Source organism: Astatotilapia calliptera, chromosome 18 (assembly GCF_900246225.1).
Source record: "Astatotilapia calliptera chromosome 18, fAstCal1.2, whole genome shotgun sequence".
NCBI lineage: Eukaryota > Metazoa > Chordata > Actinopteri > Cichliformes > Cichlidae > Astatotilapia > Astatotilapia calliptera.
In genome coordinates this window covers 21,676,704-21,697,107 of record NC_039319.1, presented here as the reverse complement: position 1 = coordinate 21,697,107, position 20,404 = coordinate 21,676,704, and the positions used below count along the sequence as shown (strand labels likewise).

The window sequence follows — 20,404 nt, the reverse complement described above, 5'->3', positions numbered from 1 at the left end:
ATAGAATGGCTGAAAATAAAAAACATTTTGTAATGGCTCAGTCAAAATCCAGACCTCAACCTGACTGAAAACCTGCAGTGGGATGTTAAGAGCACTATCAAATTCCTGCAAACGTCAACGAACCGCAACAACGCCGTAAAGAAGAGTGGGCCAAGTTTCCTCCACAAGGATGGGAGAGACTGATAGAGTCATACAGACAATGATTACTCCAAGTTATTGCTTCTAAAAGGCTTCTATGAGGCTTCTATGTTGTTGGAATTAAATAATTTGCTGTGCCTCAATAATGGTATGCTTTTTATTAATAATAAGTGTTATAAAGTTATATAGTGTAGTATTAAGTGGACGCAGCCCTGAAAAATAAAGGCATGAGACCATGTGTCCTTGGGGAGTAGAAAGCTGCAGACTCTCACTCACGCTTGCCTTGGAAAATGTAGATAAGAGGGGACCATCTCTAGTGGAAAGTTACTGAGACACTGTTGTTTAGACTAGAATGGTAGTATAATAGTAGTAGCTTCTGTAATAAAACTGTTAGGGGCACACCAGCATTTTGAGATCCACGGCAGCGTGTCATGCAGGACGCATCTCCCTTCTAGAAGTAATGTGAAAGAGTAATAAAGTGTTAAATGGTCTACTGAGCAGTGTTTTGTCTTCCATCGGATGCCTCTGAGGAATCAAAAGAACTCGGTGTAGTGTTGATATTTACAGTGTGCATAGATTCTCACAACCTGCTTCTTCTTTCTTTAAATATTGATGTTATTGTTGATCATCTCAGGTAGTATTTAGCTAACTTACAGACTAGATAATTTTTTAGTACTTCCTGATGTGTAAAAGCTTAGGTTGGATAGGGTGCACTTTCTTTTTTTACCATGAGGGTACGAAGTTCTGTGGACAAGTGGATGACCTCCTGAATATTTTCAGCGGATACTGGAGTGATGCTTTTTGGGGGCTGCACTAACTGACAGTTATACAGTAAAACTCTATTTTCAGACTGATTTCTGAACATGATAGTGGATCTGCTGTGAAACCCCTATCAACACACCGAAAAGAGGGCTAAGTTAAAGGGTTAAGTGCTATTGGATGGGATTAGATTATTTACTTCATCACTGGGTGTATTTTCCATATGCATGACTTAAAAAGAAGAAGAAGAAAAAAAGACCACGGATGCTAACTTGCTAAATGAAAGCGCCACCTGATGTTGATGTTACCACCTGATCCAGCCTTGGATGTGAACTGAGAAAAATACTGGACAACTTTCTCTCTGAAGCAGTGAATGGAAATTCCTGGTCGCCATATTGTTCATTGAGTACATTACATCAGCCAAAACGATATTATTAATTACCCCACCTTCCCGCCTCCCCTTCTGGCTGCTACTCATCACCCGTGACGTCAGGGCGGCACGGCGCGGGGGAGCTGTCCTCGCGCGGAGGGTGCTGCTGCTGAAACAAGATGGCTGTGCGCGCAGGAGGAGCAGCGGCGGCGGAGGAGAGCTGAGGCAATGCAGAGGAGGGGGGGGGGGCGAGGAATTTACTTCTGTGTGTCTTTCTTGTCCTGCCAAAAGAGCAACAGCCCCGCAGAGGAGGAGACGACACGCTTCCGAGATGGTGCTGATTTGTTTCCGTTACCTTTTACGGTGACGGTTTTTAACGGGGCTTTTTTATTTTTATTTTTTTTTAAACGGACGGACTGACCAAACAAATCACGGAGTCTGAGTAGAGGACAGCCGGGGACGCTCAACACCGCTACCAGAGATGTCCCTGCTGTGTGTGGGAGGTAAGAGGGGAAATGAAAGAGGCCGTGAAAGCCTGCCTGTTTCATGTTATTGAAGTATCACTAACTGCACCAGCTGTCTGACAGAGCCTGCGGGCTATCAGCTCCCAGCAAAAGTGTGTATGTGTATGCGTGTGTGTGTCCCGAGCTATTGTGCTGAATAGTCATTAAATCTCAGAGCAGAAACAGCCCGTTTATTGCGTGGGGAACACCACTGGGATACTTTCAGCAGCACCGTGTGTGTTTGTTCAGCGCTGTCTGTGCTCACGTGTGTCTGACATGAAAAAAGAGCAGTTGTGACTGTTTGTAGTAGAAAGCATGAACGGGCTCTTTGACTTTCTGTAAGCCCGGGGAGAACCGCTGCATCTTCTCCCGGCTCGCACTGTTGCGGTTGCCCGGTGTAAGCCTCCGTGTGTGTCATCCACTTCATTCATTCATGCGTGGGCAGTCCAAAGAGGAGGAGGAGGAGGAGGAGGAGGAAAAGCCCCTGCCGCTGCCGCACCCCTCGCCTCCTCCTCCTCCGTTCACCGTGAGGGAATACTGGCTGTAGTCTGGAGGTGCGCGTCACTTCTGCGCGTTTTCCCTCAAGCGATGCGTCACCTCCTCCCACCAGACTCCCCGAAAGCACCTGATGCTGATACTGTTGCCTCTCCGCGCGATGAATAAGCATCTGCTGTGATTGCTCATAAGCTGGAACCTCCAGCTTCACATCCAGGGCGCGGTGAACGCACACGAGGAGAGGATGAGAGAGGCGGGGGGAGATTTTACAGCGAGACACGCGGTTGTTCTCAAGTGCGTTTTTGGCATAATTTGATGATAGATTGGGGCTGAATCAGCAAAAACTTGCCACCTCAAAAAACCCAAAACTGTTTAAAAACTGTAGTCAATAGATGGAATTTAAGCAAAATTGGTGTTGAATAGCAAGTTGTCCTCTAAGAAAGTTCCAGCCAGGGCTCTCAGTGTCTTGTAATTATTCATCTACATTGCTCTGGTCTTTAAGATGCCATGAAACATGAAATGAAACTGAAGCTTTCAGTTTAAAGTCATTCCATAATAATTTAATGGGTACCTGCTTTCTCCTTTTTACATAACTTAAAGGTGACGTTTAAAGAAAGCCTAGATGAGCCTACATGCACAAGTGCACTACTGAATATTTGTAATTTTTACTTGACTATTGACTTTTATATCAATTCTCTAAAGCTGTGACTAATACAGCCTCTAAAACAGATCAAGGGTTGGGCTGTAGTGTAGACATACAGTGTAGGTGAGCTCTAGGCAGCTGTCAAATGTGTGTTAGTGGCAGCATAAAGACAAAAGAGAAGTTAAGTGGTTCGTGAAGTCACCTTTGATATGGCAGGCCCATTATGGATGCCAGCCCACCACATCTTGTCCCACCGGGTCCACCCACTGAGTGTTCCTGCTCTGAGTCAGTCCCAAGTGTCATTAAGACGCTGAGCGTTATTCATTCATAAACACTGGCTGCGGCTGTCAGTGTTGTAGTCTACGAGACTTGGCAGCGGGCCCTTTTTCTGTTCCGCTTACATCATTCATGCTTACCTGACTGGAGCTATTTCTGGCCTCCACAGTACTTCATGCCTCTCAAATAGGCAGCATTTCTTTGGCGCATCTGCCGACCAAGCAGAATTCAGACACTGATACAGATTAACTCTGAAAAACTTGGCTTCTTTTCCAGCAGATAGCCCACATACTGTACTCTGAAGTCCACTTATTCTCCCTGTCCTCTCGATTTGGACACTAAATCAGGGACTGACACTATCAGCAACTGCAGGGGCTGCTGCAGATCTCATGTATATGTGATGCTTCAGTATAAAGCACTGTCTGTCTGAGTCATGTCATCCCTCGTTTCTGTCACTGGATGGCTGAACTCAGCTCACATGATGAAAACTGCTGGCATATCAGAGATACATACCAAAAAATAAATAAATAAATAAATAAATAAAAAATGTATTTATTGTGGTGACAGCTGAGTTGGCGTGCAGCTGTGATGAAATGTTGTTTGCAGAGTATTTCTCATCATAACGCTCACTGTCAGAGAGATTTATGATTGCATGCTATCATTAAGCTTTAGCTTTCTGCCACTGAAAATCCAATTCACTTTTTATTGATCCTTCTTTTACATACTGCTGCTTTTCCAGGGCCGTGTTAGTGTTGACATTAAAACACAGCAGGAGGCAGGCTCTGATGGGGTCTTCCCAAACAATGTGAAGATGTAACATTGAATCAAAAATTTCATTTTCGGTTGTCTTTTACAGACATCAAAAGGAAGCAGAGTGTCAGGGCAAAACAAAAACAAAAATCAATGTTATTGCAAATATGATAACCCATTGTTTGGATATTTATTTGTGTTTAGCAATAAGAATGGTGGTGGATCTTAACATTACTCTCATTGCTGCAGGTGTGTGCGAGCAAGCGTACACACCTGCTGATGTAACAGCGTGCCACTTGAGTTTTTGTGTGCGGCACGAAAGAAGCGAGAAATAGAAACATACAAAATAAATAAATAAATGAAAGTGCTCTGCTGACTCAGAGCAGTTTTTATTTTATGGTGGTTGGTTTCTGTGTGGACAAGCCTGTGGAGAGTATTGTGAAGTAATTTGTGAATTGGTGTTAAAATAGTTTTTGTTTTAAAGATCTGGTTGCATAATCTAGCGAGGCGTTTTATTAACATGTGCACACACATGTAGTGTGGGGATCTGCATGGAGGAGAGCGAGTGGGTAGTGGAGCATTAAAAATGTATGGGCGTTACGTCAGGGCTGGTAAAAAGGTGCTGCAGAGAGAGAGAGAGAGAGAGAGAGAGGAGAGCCTGGGCTTTAACTGTATACTGAAAAATCACACGTGGTGAAGGTGGAAATGTTCCCTTTGAAAGCTCGTACAATAAACCACAATCAAGCCATATAACTGAGCTCCTGCATTATGTTAAGGACTTCATAATTAAATCACTTGCTTTATATGTGCACTGTGTCTGCTACTGGGGAATTAATAAAATTGAATAAACACAATTAATAAAATTCTAGTTTGGGTTTCAGTTTAACCCTTTCCACCCTGCAAGTCCCTGTATCAGGACCATATACAAGCCCATTTTACCTAACACTCACACTCCGATTGATGCACCAGGGGTAGCTTGTGGTTCAGTATTTTGCCCAAGGGTATTTGGACGTGCAGACTAGAGAAGCTGGGCATAGAACCACCATCCTTCTGATTAGTAGACGACCCGCTCTGTCTCCTGAGCCACAGCTATCATTGGGCAACACAGTGTTTTTAGTGAATACACCTTACTGATTTAACTTGGTGCGTGATGACTCAGAAGCAACACCGTCGTGCTTGATTTCTGTCGCATCAGATTCTGTAGAGTTGCAGCTCAGCAACAAAAGCACTGCCTTTTAGGCTGAAGTAAAATTCTTAGAGCAGAAAAGTAGTGAAAATAAAAACAACAAAGTAAAACTAAATGGGAAAGGAATTAAAAATGACTTACTAAATGTATTTAAAAAAATTGATAGAATATCATTTGTCTGAGGCTGCTCATTGTTGTGTAATTGGAAAGCTCATTAAGTGTTTTCTGCATGTGTTCTTTCTCAGACTAAAAGGAACTGAAATTAATAGGATGCATTTTATGGGTTAATATGCTGTAGTGTTACTGCTCTAACCCATGAACTAAAATGAGACTGACATCTGAGCTCTATCCCGTCCGTGTATTAGCATGTAGATGCGTTGTATTTGCCGTTTCTGTATCCCACACTGATGAAACTCAGCAGGACACCCATGTTTTTCATTGCCAACTCGGCTGGAACTTATAAGCACCGAGTTCAAGTCTGGATCATTAAAATTTAGCTTCCCTGAGTCAAGACTTGAGCTATTTGTGTAAAATGTGGATGTTTGCTGTGCAGTCGTCACCAATTCCATCTGATTGGAAAGTATGCGAGGCTATTTTTTTCTTAATCTAATAATGCGATTAATTTATGCAGTAATTTGTTGTGATTTCATGTTATGTGTGTTTTACTAAAACTCACACTGTCATTTCTTGTGCATCGCAAGCATCCCCGTGTTGTCCGATTTCAGTGCAAAAGCTAAAAACAGAAGACACATTAGCATGGCAACAGATGGTGTTCCTGTGTGTCACTGTGTCCCTCTCTGTGTTTTCACAGTGAAGAAAGCCAAGCTGGATGGACCCCAAGGTAAGACCTGGGATCCTGGAAGTAACATGAGGTGCAGGGGCAGAGATATAAGTCTTTAAAAAGACTGAGCACACATTGTAAAGTCAAAGAATAGAGGGACAGGAAATCTGTTATTGTGTAGGAATACAGTTGAAGAGAGGGAGACTACCTTATTGTTTTCCATTTTAAAACACCTATTTCTTCTTCCCTTTCTCCTCAACAGAGAAGTTCAACACTTACGTGACTCTAAAAGTACAAAATGTGAAGAGCACAACCATCGCTGTCAGGGGCAACCTGCCCAGCTGGGAGCAAGACTTCATGTTGTGAGTCCTTTGTCATCTTCTGACAAAGCTTCCTCTCTTTCTCCTTCTGTACTCTCCTCTCTCTAACTGCATTCTCTTTCCATCCTCCCATCACACTCTCAACTCCAGCTACTTGAGTGCTTTCATGATGTTTTTCTTTTTTAATCTCAGCTTTTCTCCGGCCCTCTCCAGTTTTTCAGTCCATCCCAAGTGCCCTTTATCCCTGTATTGTTTCAAATATCTCTTCCTCTCTGCCTACAACTGCCTCATGCTCTTTTTCATCTGTTCTCCCTCGATACTTCTGCCCATCTCATCCTTATTCTCAACGTTGGCTCCTTCCCAGCCCCTCTCTCCTCTCCTCTTCTCTGTCATTTCCTCTAAACACAAATCCTTGTTATTCATTTTTTCAGCCTCTCCTCCTCATCCTCTCTGTATTTTATAGTCACCCCAGCACCCCTCATATTCACAGCTTGCTTTAACAATCTTTATTCACTTTAAAATTAGTTTGTTTTGTCTTATTTTACTTAGGATGTAATTGGTGGTTTCAGCCAATAAAATATTACACAACACTGAGTATTTTTCATATAGAGTGATCCAGTGTGGTACTGACAGAGTGGCAGCATATGGGTGATAAATGGTGAGAATCACTTAGCATGTGGGATGCAGCAGGCAGGATTACTGCGGCGTCCTGTGCATCTGTATGATGGTCGGAGGCGTTGAGTGGTGTGCTGGGGTTGCATCAGTGAAGCTGCGTTATGTAATGTTTGGGCTGCAGAGAGCGCCTCATGCCCCCACTCAAACCGTCTTTAAATGACTGTGCCCCCTCAGTCACCACCATGAATCAAACAGGCACTTTTCTTAAAAGGAGTCACCACCGAGATGGGAAATCCACTCCCTCCATTTCTTAATTAAAGTTCCCGATTTCTCCCTCCAGGCATGCGATACAATCACCTCCTCCACTGCCTTCATCACATTCTTACCCTCCCTCCCCCTTTTTATGCCTCACTCTCACTCTTTTTTTCTGTCCTGCTGTCTTGTAAATGTTTTATGGTTCATGCTCACATCCCAAAGGAACATGTTTTAAATTTGTCATAGCGGAGCCCAAAAGTAATTACTTGTGTTTGTTTAATGTGGGGAAAGTATTCAGATTCATTACTTAAGTAAAACTACATGTAAAACAAAGCAAAAGTCATCCAGTACACTAGAATTTAAAAATTCTTAAGTGTTCATGGCAAAATAGACTTATAGTAAGTATAAATTGTAGACCTACACTCACTGGCTGCTTTATTCAGTACACCTGCTGAACTGCTTATTGACACAAATATTGAATCAGCCCATCACATGGCAGTAACTCAATACACTGAGGCATGTAGACATGATCAATATGACCTGCTGATGTTCAAACTGAGCACGAGAATGGGTGAGAAAGGTGACTTAAGAGACTTTGAAAGTGTGAAAGTGGCATGAAAGTGGTCTGTTGGTGTCAGAAGGGCTGGTGTGACTATTTCACAAACTGCTGATCTACTGGGATTTTCCCACACAAGCATCTATAGGGTTTGCAGAGAATGATCCTAAAAAGAAAAAAGCTGATTCACACAAGCTCGTCAAAACCCGACAACAGAAAATTGGAAAAAATGTTGCCTTGTGCTGTAATAGTCTCAATTTCAGTTTAGGCTCATGATAGTAGCGCAATGGTGTGGGGCATATTTTATTAGCACAGTTTTGGGTCCGTTAGTACCAACTGAGCATTGTATACCCATCCTCTGATGGCTGCTTCCAGCAGGATAACACACAATGTTGTAAAACTCAAATCATCTCAAACTGGTTTCTTGAACATGACAGTGAGTTCACTGTCCTTCAGTGACCTGCACAGTCACTAGGTCTCTCTTCACCTTTGGGATATGGTGGAACAGGAGATTTACATCATCTGTGTGCAGCTGGCAAATCAGCAGCATCTGTGTGATGCTCAAGTATATCAGGCATACCTTTAAAAAAGTGGTTACGCAGGAAAAATATTTTATTTGACACTGATATGTGAAACAATGTGAAAGTGTCCTAATTTATAGTTACACAACTGTGCCATTTAATCTACTAACACAGGTTTTTTTTTAATCTGTTACAATGTTTTGCATTTTATAAGCTAATCATATGTTCCTAATGAAATAGTACAGCATTAGTCTCTTTAATACTCTTAAAGTCTATAGACGCATGCAATAGTCAAACTCTTTGTCTGGATTTTGGACTTGAATTTTCTTTGTCTTCACAGTGAAATTAACCGCCTAGACCTGGGTCTGACAGTAGAGGTGTGGAACAAAGGATTAATCTGGGACACCATGGTTGGCACTGTGTGGATTCCACTTCACAGCATCCGGCAGTCCAATGAGGTTTGACACTAACCACGATCACAACTTTAGAAATAGCTGTCAAGTGGTGGTTGAGGACTCTTCACTCAGTTTTATGTTTGTGTAATGCAGGAAGGTCCAGGGGAGTGGCTCACACTGGACTCTCAGGTCATCATGGCTGATAATGAGATCTGTGGCACCAAAGATCCCACCCTCCACCTGGTTTTACTCGATACGCGCTTCGAACTGCCTCTAGGTGAGAAATCAATATTCACATCAAAACCAGAAACTGTCAGTTGGTGGGAAAAAAATGAGAATTTGAAATTACAGGAAGTCATCAATCCTGTTGGCAACCGGGGGGATATGGAGCAAATAAATTATGTCTGTTGGTACATTTTCACAGCAAACAGTGATAAATGAGGACCAATAATTTCTGACTGATTAATTAAGCTGACCTACTTTTCAATTCTATGTTTGAGAGGACGTCGTGTGCAGATGTGTGTCATGGAGGCCAGTGTTTGTGCTCTTCTTTTCTCGGTGATCAAGCTGTGTTCCACTTAGCATTGATTAGGTGTCATTTTCATGCTGTTTCCCCTTCCTGTAGTCAATATTGCACACCTGACTCCACAGTTTGTGGACCTGACCTATTTATAGGTACTTGGCTTTAGACCTGTAAGTGGAGGAGGGCAATTTTCAATGTCACTGTATCCTAGTTAGACCAAAGTTTCCAATCTCAATAATATTTACGGATGGCTTGTTATACAATACTTTGTCTTCATTTGGGTCGCCTTTCATTTGTGACATAGAACAAAACAGTTCTTATGCAGACAGTCCTGTGAAAAACTATTTTAAGTGCTTATTTAGGAGAAGCTCTGTTTTTGCTGTGTTTGTAAGTGAGCCTTTCTCACTGGTTGTTTGCAGATATCCCAGAGGATGAAGCACGGTACTGGGCCAAAAAACTGGAGCAGCTCAATGCCATGAGGGACCAAGATGTAAGCTGTTACCCAGTTTGATTTAATATCCCTACGGCACATCCGTACTTTTTAGGAACAAGCCAACATGATTAATTGGGGGAATATTTTTCAGTTTACGAGATGAAATCCAACATTTTCTCCACTTCTGTTTCATTATTTTTCAATTATCCTCACGGTCTCGGCTCCAGTATTCATACCAGGAGGAACAGGAACGCCCTCTGCGTGTGCCAGGAACCCAGTGCTGTAAGTAACCCGTCGCTGTTTTTACAAATCAGTTTGTGCTTAACAGGAGAATTATGTGTCTAGCTTCAGAGATGTAATTAGTTTAAGATCAGCATGTGCATGGTGCATATAACCACACGAGGGTTGTTGAGCATAAGATGGGGAAAAGGGCCCGGATATCTGCACTGTAAAGAGATCGATAGCGTTAGATATCCAGAGGCGAGCTCCTCCAGAATCCTCTGTGTTTCGACCATTAACTCCGTCTGCAAGGCTTGCTGAGCCAGCTGTCTGGAAAGGCTTTCCATTCACCACCTCCATCTTGGAAATTTGAAGTGTTTAATGGCACGGAATCATGTTTACGTTTTAACACCGGTATAATTCATAATCAATACTGACATCCTCCTGTTTCCCTGCAGGTAACTGGAGTCTGTGGGGAGACCAACAAAGTAAGTGTACATACACTCACACTTTCTAAATTGCTTTGACTCTGCAATCCATCATTAGATTTGAAATCAAGCAATATGATCAATGGAGCGCTGACTTTGAGCTTCAATTTGAGGTCGTTTTCGTGTAGTTGTATATCGGGTGAACTGTGTTGGAGTGATTGTGATTTCAGCCACCTCTGAAAGCTGTGAGGCTATATTAAATTCCATATGTGGTAGTCACAGCAGTACAAACAAATATCTACTTCCAGTAGCAGTGTTACTTGTTACTGCAGGTAATAAACAGACCTTTGTTTACGGCCATGCTGGTAAACAAAAATGACTTCAATGACAAAGTTTACATATTATTTCAAGTAATTTCGATGAACTAAACTTTTAACATTAGTTACTATTTTATTTATTTATTTTATACAGTGATTGAAAGAAAAAAAAAATCAGCATCTCATTGTCCGGACATTCAAATCTACACAAAAAGTCTCCTTTGTCTCGCTTCCTTCCTGACTATCGCTTTCTCTCTCACTGTGATTAGCAGATGGTGTTATATAAGTGCCTTTCAGACTCACCCACACAACTGCAGCGATTCATCTCTCTTCACTCAGATTTTAAAAAAAGGAAAAAGCAGGGAGTGGGGTGTGATGATGGATGCTGAGCTGATGGAGAGGGGAGAAACAGGCAAAGAGAGAGAGAGACGGGGGGCACACGTGGGGGACATGAAGTTTGATGCCTTTAATTAGTGTTTTTACATGCCCAGGCGGATGAAGATGAAGGTGCGAGCGGTGCAGCGGCTGCCTCCATCAGTGGCTTTCAGAGTGCAAAAGATGATGGATAATGATGAATGATTAATAGATAGCTGGTTTCTCTTTCGACTGCTTCAGCACTGTTCAAGTCGGTCATCACTTCCCTCTGGGATTTTTAATCTAATCCAATCTATGGACACCACAGAAAAGTAAAGCGTCCCCTCAGCAAGCGGCATAGATTTACATTCGGCTATGACGGGAGGGTGAGAGGGAACATGCTGATATTCGTCGTGTGCTTCATGTTTCACTTCACTTTGAATGGCCTGCAGTTTATGGGTGTAGCTGGGGTTCAGCGGCTCATCTTTATTATCTGTAATTACCATAGTGTAAAAAATTGGTTTAGTGCTGATTAGAGCCTCTTATCTCTATACCACATGACGGTTTCATTATTTTCATGGTAAATTATTCTGAATTTCTTCTTCCGGCTATAGCAAATTGTGAAGTTTTTTTTTTTTCTTGCTATGAATGTGTGTGCTCCTCTGTAGATGAAGACCCAGATAGTGCTGTGGACGACAGAGACAGCGACTACCGCAGTGAAACCAGTAACAGCATCCCCCCTCCCTACTACAGCACATCCCAACCCAACGCCTCTGTCCACCAGTATCCTATCAGCCACCAGCACCGCAACTCCAGAAGCTTCTCTTACCCTCGCTCTGGCAACAGCCATGACCTCGACTACCACCATCAGAGGACTGTCAGGTGTGTTTCTGCTTTGGTGTAGGTGTGTCTGTCCCAACAGTACCATGGCTGGCAGATTAGATGTGATGTTTAGTTCAGCTATAACCAATTTTGTCGCAGACGTTTTGATCTTCTATAGTAAGAAAAGACACAGGGGATATTAAAAAAAAAAGTATTTTTCCAGGTGCCTCAATAAGCCACGACAATATGATAATGGCCTGCATGAACAATACCTGGCACCTAAGTGGAAATCAGCCATGAATCATTCATGAATCATTCATTAATTCATGTCCGCCTGTGTTTTTCCTGCTGTGACAAGTCAGAAAGTCCTGTTAATGACTCAGTACAGTTAATGAAAATGTTCAGTGTCTTTGGTGCACATGCAAGCCTTTCATTGGTTTTTTCAGACAAAAAGCTGCATCTGTTTCAGAGTTGTTTACAACACTGTTAGACCTCTCAACATTTACATATCTTCCACAGAGTTAGAATGAAAATATACATTCATCCACACTCTGCTTTATGAATTATTCAGGTGGCAATCTCATGGTCAATACTGCACATAAGATTAGCTGTCTCTGTGAGTGTATTGGACAGGGCAACCTCCTCACATCCCCGCACATCCTTCTTCATCTCTTCCTCTCAGCTCTCTGCACTCGCTCCCTCTCTGCACTTTTGTTTTGTCACCGTGCTCACCATCCCATCTCTCTACCCCGTCTGCCTCTCCCTCATTCATCCTTTTTCTTCTCTGTGCCTCTATTTTGTTTTTAATAACCCCATTCATCAAATAGCATGAATAAGTTTTCCCCATTTGTTGCATTTCTTGATGCTTTTTTCATTTTTCCTTGGTCAGCTTTCTCGGGGCCTCATACCTTTCTGTTCTGCTCTATTTCTTGCTACTTGTCTGGTACTCTTGTATCCCTGGTGCTTTTCATTGATTAGCCATCAGCATTATTTCAGGCGGCCTCAAGACATGTAGAAAAGGTATTTTGTTGAGCTGTCTAGCAGTGTATCAGCCATAAAGGGCTCTAATATAGTGCTCTATAAGCATTTTTAAGATAATAGTTCATAGAGGGATGGTAAACCATTTATTCTACATATGCCTAGATACTCACTAATATACATGTAATAATAGCATAAATTATAGTGTATGTATGTTTATTATAAAACTGTCAACCTTTTCTTAGTACCTTGGGTACTCTCCAGGCAATGCTGTCTTGCATTTTTATATTTTTCTCTTCTCTTCTCTTCTCTTCTCTTCTCTTCTCTTCTCTTCTCCTCCCTCCAGTCCCACTGGGAGCTATGCATCATCTGCAGAGCTCAGCCGGTGCAGCAGTCAGCTGAGCGAGGAAGACTACGGTGGTGAGTACGGGGAGAGGGACCTTTACGATGAGAATGACTCCTACCATTCCTGTCACTCCTCCGTTAGCTATAGTAAAGGCTCTCCAGACTGGGACCCTGATGAGACTCAGGGGGCGTACAGCGATGAAGGTGGCTACAGCAAAGATGGAGGAGAAGAGGCTGCTCTGTATGAGGAGGATGACGGAGGACTGTTATATGAAGGAGAAGAGGAAGGCCTCTATGAGGATGAGGAGATGATGTATGATGATGAGGATTTGTACAATTTGGATGGGACCCTCAGTGAGGACATGGAACCTCCCTTCACTCCCACTCCAACCTCAACTGCCCCTCCAGCACTTGATGTACCCAACTCCAGGCCCCCTCTAGAGAAGCAAAACTCCCTGCACCAACAGCAGCCTCCTGCTCAACCCTCTAACCAGTCCAACCAGGCTCATTCTGCTGGTATGGCACCAACAACACAGTCCCCTTCTGGTCAACAAACAGCCCAACCGCCCAAACAACCCCAGACCCAAACACAACCCCAGCCGCAGCCAGCTCCTTCTGCCACGTCCTTCTTCTCCATGGCCAAACCTCTAACAGCTGCTGTCACAGGATTGGCTTCCAGTTTCCTGTCTTCTGTCCCCACAGCCCAGCCAGCTCAGTCTCACCCTTCACCTTCAGCTGTATCTCAGCAAAACCATTCTGCTGCAGCTAACTCTGTCCCTCCATCTCACCCAGCCACTTTGGCTAACTCAGCCCCTGCTGCATCCCAGCCCCCTTCCAAAGCAATGGGCCCTTCATCTGAGCAAACCCCATCTAATCTCAATGATCTGGCGACCCAGTCAATGTCATTTGAAGACCAGGCTCCCATGGTTGAGGAGGAACCATGGCTAGAGCAGGAAACAATGCTGGAGAAGGAGGCCAGAACCCCTCCCGCACAGAATGAAGAGATGATTCCCATTGAGCAGAAAGAGGAGAATTTTGAAGAAAGCAGACCCGTGACCCCAGATGAGGAAAAAGAGATGCCACCTGAGAGGTAGGATTGAAGGTTGAATGGAAATAAGATCAATTCACTGAATCAACAAAAAAAAATCAGAGCTGAAAAGTTGTTTTCACAAAGATCTTTTCAGCTGAAAACAACTTTTCTTCAGCTGAAAAAAGTAAAAAAATGTTGTTGTTTTTTCTTTTAGTCCTCCAGTAACAGAGGAGCCCAAAGAGCCAGTTGATCCAGCAGTTAGAGCCAAAGAGAACTGGCACAGACTCTACAACAAGGTCTTAGAACAACTCCGGGAGGTAAGTGCACCATTTACTCCCAGTCTCAGCTCTGACCGAGCCACACCCTTCCAGCCTCACTGCAACAGTCCACTCAACTGAGCTGTGTGCCTGATTCAGCTCCACCCAGTGATATCAAAAATACACCTCAGTTCCAGGGACTCTAAAGTGTCTACCAGGTCTCTGAAATATGTATGCGCTATCCATTATTTATGTGCAGAGGCAGGGTACATACACTAACTTCTTGAGTTCTGTTTTGATAGTGTTTTATGCAGACTTAATGTGTTTCATATTCTATAATTGATACCTTTTTGGCTTCCTTAAAAATAAAAATACTTGGCAGGGAGCAAACTTCATATTTTAGCCTGGGTGCAGCTCCACACCACTGCTTGACAAGAACTGCATGGCCTAGCCAGATACATTAAGTTTTGCTTGGTCGGTTTTCACTTGCATATTTTATTTATATATTATGTTGCTGTTCATTGCGTTTGAATTCAGTTGTGCAGAGAAATAATCACTTGCTTCAATGTTTATTTTGATGTGTGTTGCATTATGTTTTTGTACATTTGGCTTCCTTCCCCTCTCTTTATTTTGATTTTTTTTGTTTGTTTGTGCCAACCCGCTTTGTTTTCTTTCCAGTTTCATGTCATTGCCATAGTGACACTCACATGCACTTTGCTCGGCCATCATTGGAGCATGCTGACAGGTAGGTACAGCCTGAACGTGTTGCTTGAAAGACAGAAGGAAATGCGTCCTGCTGCATATCTATATAAACAGACACCTTCGCTTCGTTCATTCATTTTTCACAACAATTTGACCTTTTTTAGTTGTATCTTTCAAGAGCTGAGCAGTTTGCATATGTGACATAAATTAATTGGCTTTCCAGAAACACCTTTGAATTGAACGTTTACATAAATAAGAGTACTTTGCATAGCTCCATAATCCATAGTAATTTACTGACTAAGTGGTTCTTTTGGTTCTAAATTCTGCTGCCTATAGAGTAAATGCCTTTGTAAACGCCATTATCTTTGTTTCACAGCTGTACAAAGAGCACACTAACTCTGTAATTTCTCTGACCCGCCCTCCTTCAAACAGTGATACAATAATTCAAAATGGGATGGGGTTTAAATGTGAAGAGTTTAATTGAGCACTTTCATAATCAGATAACTTTCATTATGGTGATGCAGCTGTATTCATGCAGCATATTAAAGGAAAAGAAAACCCTGTAGGGACAAACTTCAGATGTCTTTTTTCTTCTTTGACATTCCTCCTCTTTCTCTCTCAGGCTCGAGGAGAGACGTCCAACTCGCTGTGGTTTGGTAAAGGAGGGTGAGTCGTTTATGTTCTCTTACATGACATTACATCAGACAGTGTTTCAGTTAGGTCAAATAATATATCAGCAATTTTACAAAGTACATGAGAAATTTGAAATATTATATAACTTTTTACAGGTAATAACTGTTTCCTTTCCTTTGAAATACCTAGACATTAAAGTGAAGCCACTCCATAACATTAACACTGTCTGAACCCTGAAATGTACAGTACATTGGCAAATATTGTTTATTTTTCCACAAAATTACCAAAAATTTATGCAGTAATAAAAATTACTAACAGAATAATTTATCTCTTTTCCTGTAAATTTTCTTACACACTACTTAAATGTACTCACAATATAATTGTTTCTTTGTTTCCTGATGTGTTAGCCCTGTTATTCTAGTAAATTTACCCTTTAAGTATTTGTAGGTAATTATTTTGTCATTTCAAGTAAAGTACATTAAAATTCCATTTAATTACTTGGGAAGTATGCACCTCAAGTACAATTAAAGTTATCCTCAGTTCATTGGTGAAAGAATCCTTTAGTGTTTTAGCTTGACAATCCTTTTTTTTTAGCCCAGAAATGTTTCGTTCTGTTTTATCGAGGCTCGTTCAGCTTGTGGCATTAAGCCAGTCAGCACTGAACAGCTCTGGGGTGCCCCGACTTGGCTGGCAGGTCGTTTGTAGATGAGGGAGACGTCAGAGCTCAACTGAAGCTTCATGCTGAAGAAATGCTACGTTAGCCAAATAGAAACCCAGCAGTTAATGCTAGGTGTGTGGAGTGTCATGCCCACTATTTTATACAAAGCAGCCGCTGTAATTAAACTCCCCAATCAAGTCCTTGAGAAGTCCTTGACTGAGCATTAAAAAGGACTGAGATAAATCCATCACCCTCTTTGTTCCAAATCTCAAGTTTATAGTAAAGCATTTTGATTATAAAAATATAAATACTGATGAGTATATGCATAAATATTTTACTGTTTATTGTTCAACTTACAGAATGGGAGGTGCACTATACAGTATTGACAGCATGCCCGACCTTCGCAAGAGAAAAGCCATTCCTCTAGTCAGAGATCTGGTGAGAACATTAACACACACACGTGCACAAACACGCGGACACACACATGTAATAAACCCCACACTAAGAATCCTTTTTGTGTAGACACAATTGATTTCTGTCTACGATCTTTCCTCTGTCATTGATTTACTGTCTTTTATTTTGCGTTGTAGTTAGTTTTTCTTCCTCTTACCTTATGCATGATTGAACTTCTACTTTTCTAGTTCACCTGTTTTTATAATCAAAAGTAAATTTACTCCACCTGTAGCCAGTTTGATTGCTGTGCTTTGTTTGCTGATAAATGCTGCATAGCAGTAAATAAGAGTTCAGGAAACACACTTGTACACACACAGATCATTTAGATTCTGATAGCTCACTGTTTTAATATCCCTAACTTTGCTCACATCTGTTTTTGTCTCCTTCCACTCTGCTCCTGTGTTTAATCATTGCCTGATATCTTTAGGCGATGGTAAGTGTATTTTATTCATCAAAGAAATCAAATATTAGGATCTATGCAGTTGCTCCACACTTGAAAACATTTTTTTTGTTTGCCGTCTCCTCCTCAGTCTCTGGTGCAGAATTCACGTAAAGCTGGAATCACCTCAGCCATGGCCTCCACTACTCTCGGCAATGAGGAGCTGGTGGGTTTTCCTCCACATGTTTCTTTGTCAGTTTTTTTTTCAGGACCTTCAGAATTTAATAAATAGCTGGACTTAAACATATGTTTCTTTTCTGTGTGGCACTTGCAGAAGATTCATGTTTATAAAAAGACCCTGCAGGCTCTGATCTACCCCATCTCCTCCACTACACCACACAACTTTGAGGTGTGGACAGCCACCACTCCCACCTATTGCTATGAATGTGAGGGACTACTCTGGGGCATCGCACGTCAAGGCATGCGCTGCTCAGAGTGCGGTGTCAAATGCCACGAAAAGTGCCAGGATCTGCTGAATGCCGACTGTCTGCAGAGTAAGGCCACACAGATTTTGGCACTCGTGCGGACAGGCATAAAACATACACATCTTTCTATTGCGCATCTGCACACACCCAAACTGTTTTAGCTCCTCCTGTGTATCCTTCTGCCCGATTGACATCCCATTATTCTTGTCCTCTGTCCACTCTCACATTCTCCTCCCTCTTCCTTTCCAATTTATCTCCTGAGTAATGTGCTGTCATACCCCTGCCCTTTTTTGCTCTCCCTTCTCCCCATAGGCTTTGCATCCATACTGCTTTGTCTAATTTAGTTTCACAAAGAGTGACTTATCCAGTTCCCATCCTCATCTTAGAGTCAGTCTAGGCGATGCATAATTCATTTCTTCTGAGTCCAAAGATTCTTATAAGATCTTGATCCTGGAAACATTTGTTGATCTTTTTACAGTTACTTGACTATCTTGTTTTTCCCGAGTAGATCAATGGTTAAGTGGAGTCAGTCTCTGTCATTGTTTGAGGGAATTTAGGGGTTTGACTCCTGGCCAAGAAATGTCTTTCTAAATTGATCTGATGCTATCTTAACTTGGTGCCCAGTTTTAAGGAAATATATTGCAGTGACTCAGATATATTCCCTTCCCAACATATTCCCACTATCAGCTATTCGTTGTGCATCCCTTCATTCATTTTTTTTTCCTGTCTATTCAGGAGCTGCAGAGAAGAGCTCCAAGCATGGCGCAGAGGACCGGACCCAGAACATCATCATGGTCCTAAAGGATCGCATGAAGATCAGAGAGAGGAATAAGCCAGAGATCTTTGAGCTAATCCAGGAAGTGTTTGCCCTCGACAAAGCAACGCATGGCATGCAAATGAAACAGATCAAGCAAAGTGTGCTTGATGGGACCTCCAAATGGTCAGCTAAAATCAGCATCACAGGTACAATTGAATATACATTTATATATTTACCTGAAATAATTGTTGAAGGATACATGTTTGGAGATGTAAAGCCCATAGATGCAAGTTTGATTTTTATTTTCAGAAGCTGTTTTCTCTTTTTCTTTCTTTTGTAAGAGAGTTGAAAAGATGTTTTTATACATTTACCTTTGTCTCTCGCCTCTTGCTCAGTGGTGTGTGCCCAGGGCCTTCAGGCTAAAGACAAAACAGGCTCCAGCGACCCTTATGTAACTGTTCAAGTTGGAAAAACCAAGAAGAGGACAAAGACCATCTATGGTAACCTCAACCCTGTGTGGGAAGAGAGCTTCCACTTGTGAGTTCACTAGAAAGCCTATCATAAAAGTTTCAAATGCAAATGATATCTTATTAAAAGTTGTTGAAAATAAAATTTTTATGGTTTGTTTTTATGTCTAAGGCCCACGCAGTAGTTGTAGTTTATTTGGACTAATTTCCCCCACCCTTTCTGTATTACAGTTGTCAACTTTTTATGTTTTCCACCCGTTTGTCCCCCTTCTTCATCCAGTGAATGCCACAACTCATCTGACCGCATCAAGGTCCGTGTGTGGGATGAAGACGATGACATCAAGTCTCGTGTGAAACAGAGGTTCAAACGTGAGAGCGATGACTTCCTGGGTCAAACCATCATCGAAGTCCGCACTCTGAGCGGGGAGATGGACGTCTGGTACAACCTAGGTGAGTTTTTGTGGGACAGGAGAAGAGGCTGAAAAGGGGATAGTGTGTTAGAGATGAATGAGAAGATCAACAAGTCAGTAAGAAATAACAGATAATTGAAGTGCTTGTCTGTTGTAGATAGGAGAAATTTTAGCCAACTAAGGGGACATTTCTTGCTTTCTCGTGACAGACAAGAGAACAGATAAGTCTGCTGTGTCTGGAGCAATTCGGATGCACATAAGTGTGGAGATCAAAGGAGAGGAGACGGTGGCTCCTTACCATGTCCAGTACACCTGTCTGCATGAGGTCAGTCTGCACAAACATGTGGTGGAAATCCTTTAACCTCCTAGGACCTGGCGTCCACATATGCAGACATCACATTTTGGGTTATTTAGACCAAAATACTCAATTTTGCTCTACAAGGGCCTGATATCCACTTACGAGGACATTATACTGCTACTGTTCTATCAAAATTTTAAACGAATATCCTCATATGTGGCTCTTATTTTCCTTAAAAACAAAAATAAGGTTAAAAAAAAAATCTGGTAATTCTTTGTTTTTGCATTCATTGGGCCCCAATATGACCAAATATCAAAGAGAAATTAAAAATGCATGCCGTGGAAGAGTTCAGGTCTTAGGAGGTCTTTTTGGAATATTTTAATTATTTATTATATCAGATCCAGTCAGTTTACACAGACATAAATGGGCACATTTAGGTCTAATACTATCATTTTATCCTGCTAATTGCTATTTAACTGCCAGTGATAATGTAAACATTTTTATAGCTTAGTACATAAAATCGCCCTTACTTCCTCTTTGTATGTGTTCAGCATTTGTTCCAGTACACAACTGAGGAGCAAAACGGCGGTGTGGTAAAGATTCCTGACGCCAAAGGAGATGATGCCTGGAAGGTGTACTTTGATGAAACGGCTCAGGAGATCGTTGATGAGTTTGCCATGAGATACGGAGTGGAGTCCATCTACCAGGCCATGACGTTAGTATCCCAAACAGATCCACGAGAGCCAAATGTAAATGTTTGAAACATGAAGTGCTGACGTGCTAATAAATGGTTTCATGAAGCACACAGTGCATCTAAATCTTGACCACACAGTGTATTTTCTTACCGTGCAATGCAGGAATATGAGATGAGAAGTAAATGTACTAAATCTTTG

The 20,404-nt window shown here is 42.0% G+C and overlaps 1 protein-coding gene across 2 annotated transcripts in view; it reads left to right on the top strand.

The window, feature by feature from the left end:
- Positions 1–891: 891 nt before the first annotated feature.
- LOC113010456 (protein unc-13 homolog A-like) overlaps positions 892–20,404 on the top strand; it is a 35,686-nt gene continuing 16,173 nt past the window's right edge. For both annotated transcript variants that reach the window (XM_026149507.1, XM_026149506.1), the window contains exons 1-21: positions 892–1,770; positions 5,932–5,961; positions 6,164–6,263; positions 8,509–8,626; positions 8,717–8,840; positions 9,506–9,576; positions 9,747–9,801; positions 10,197–10,226; positions 11,506–11,719; positions 12,984–14,072; positions 14,227–14,329; positions 15,594–15,637; positions 16,622–16,700; positions 17,143–17,148; positions 17,246–17,320; positions 17,429–17,648; positions 18,315–18,542; positions 18,732–18,873; positions 19,084–19,253; positions 19,423–19,538; positions 20,063–20,226. In XM_026149507.1, coding sequence (XP_026005292.1) covers positions 1,749–1,770; positions 5,932–5,961; positions 6,164–6,263; positions 8,509–8,626; positions 8,717–8,840; positions 9,506–9,576; positions 9,747–9,801; positions 10,197–10,226; positions 11,506–11,719; positions 12,984–14,072; positions 14,227–14,329; positions 15,594–15,637; positions 16,622–16,700; positions 17,143–17,148; positions 17,246–17,320; positions 17,429–17,648; positions 18,315–18,542; positions 18,732–18,873; positions 19,084–19,253; positions 19,423–19,538; positions 20,063–20,226 — 3,200 coding nt within the window. In that variant the 5' untranslated portion in view covers positions 892–1,748. The remainder of the gene's footprint in view (positions 1,771–5,931; positions 5,962–6,163; positions 6,264–8,508; positions 8,627–8,716; positions 8,841–9,505; positions 9,577–9,746; positions 9,802–10,196; positions 10,227–11,505; positions 11,720–12,983; positions 14,073–14,226; positions 14,330–15,593; positions 15,638–16,621; positions 16,701–17,142; positions 17,149–17,245; positions 17,321–17,428; positions 17,649–18,314; positions 18,543–18,731; positions 18,874–19,083; positions 19,254–19,422; positions 19,539–20,062; positions 20,227–20,404) is intronic.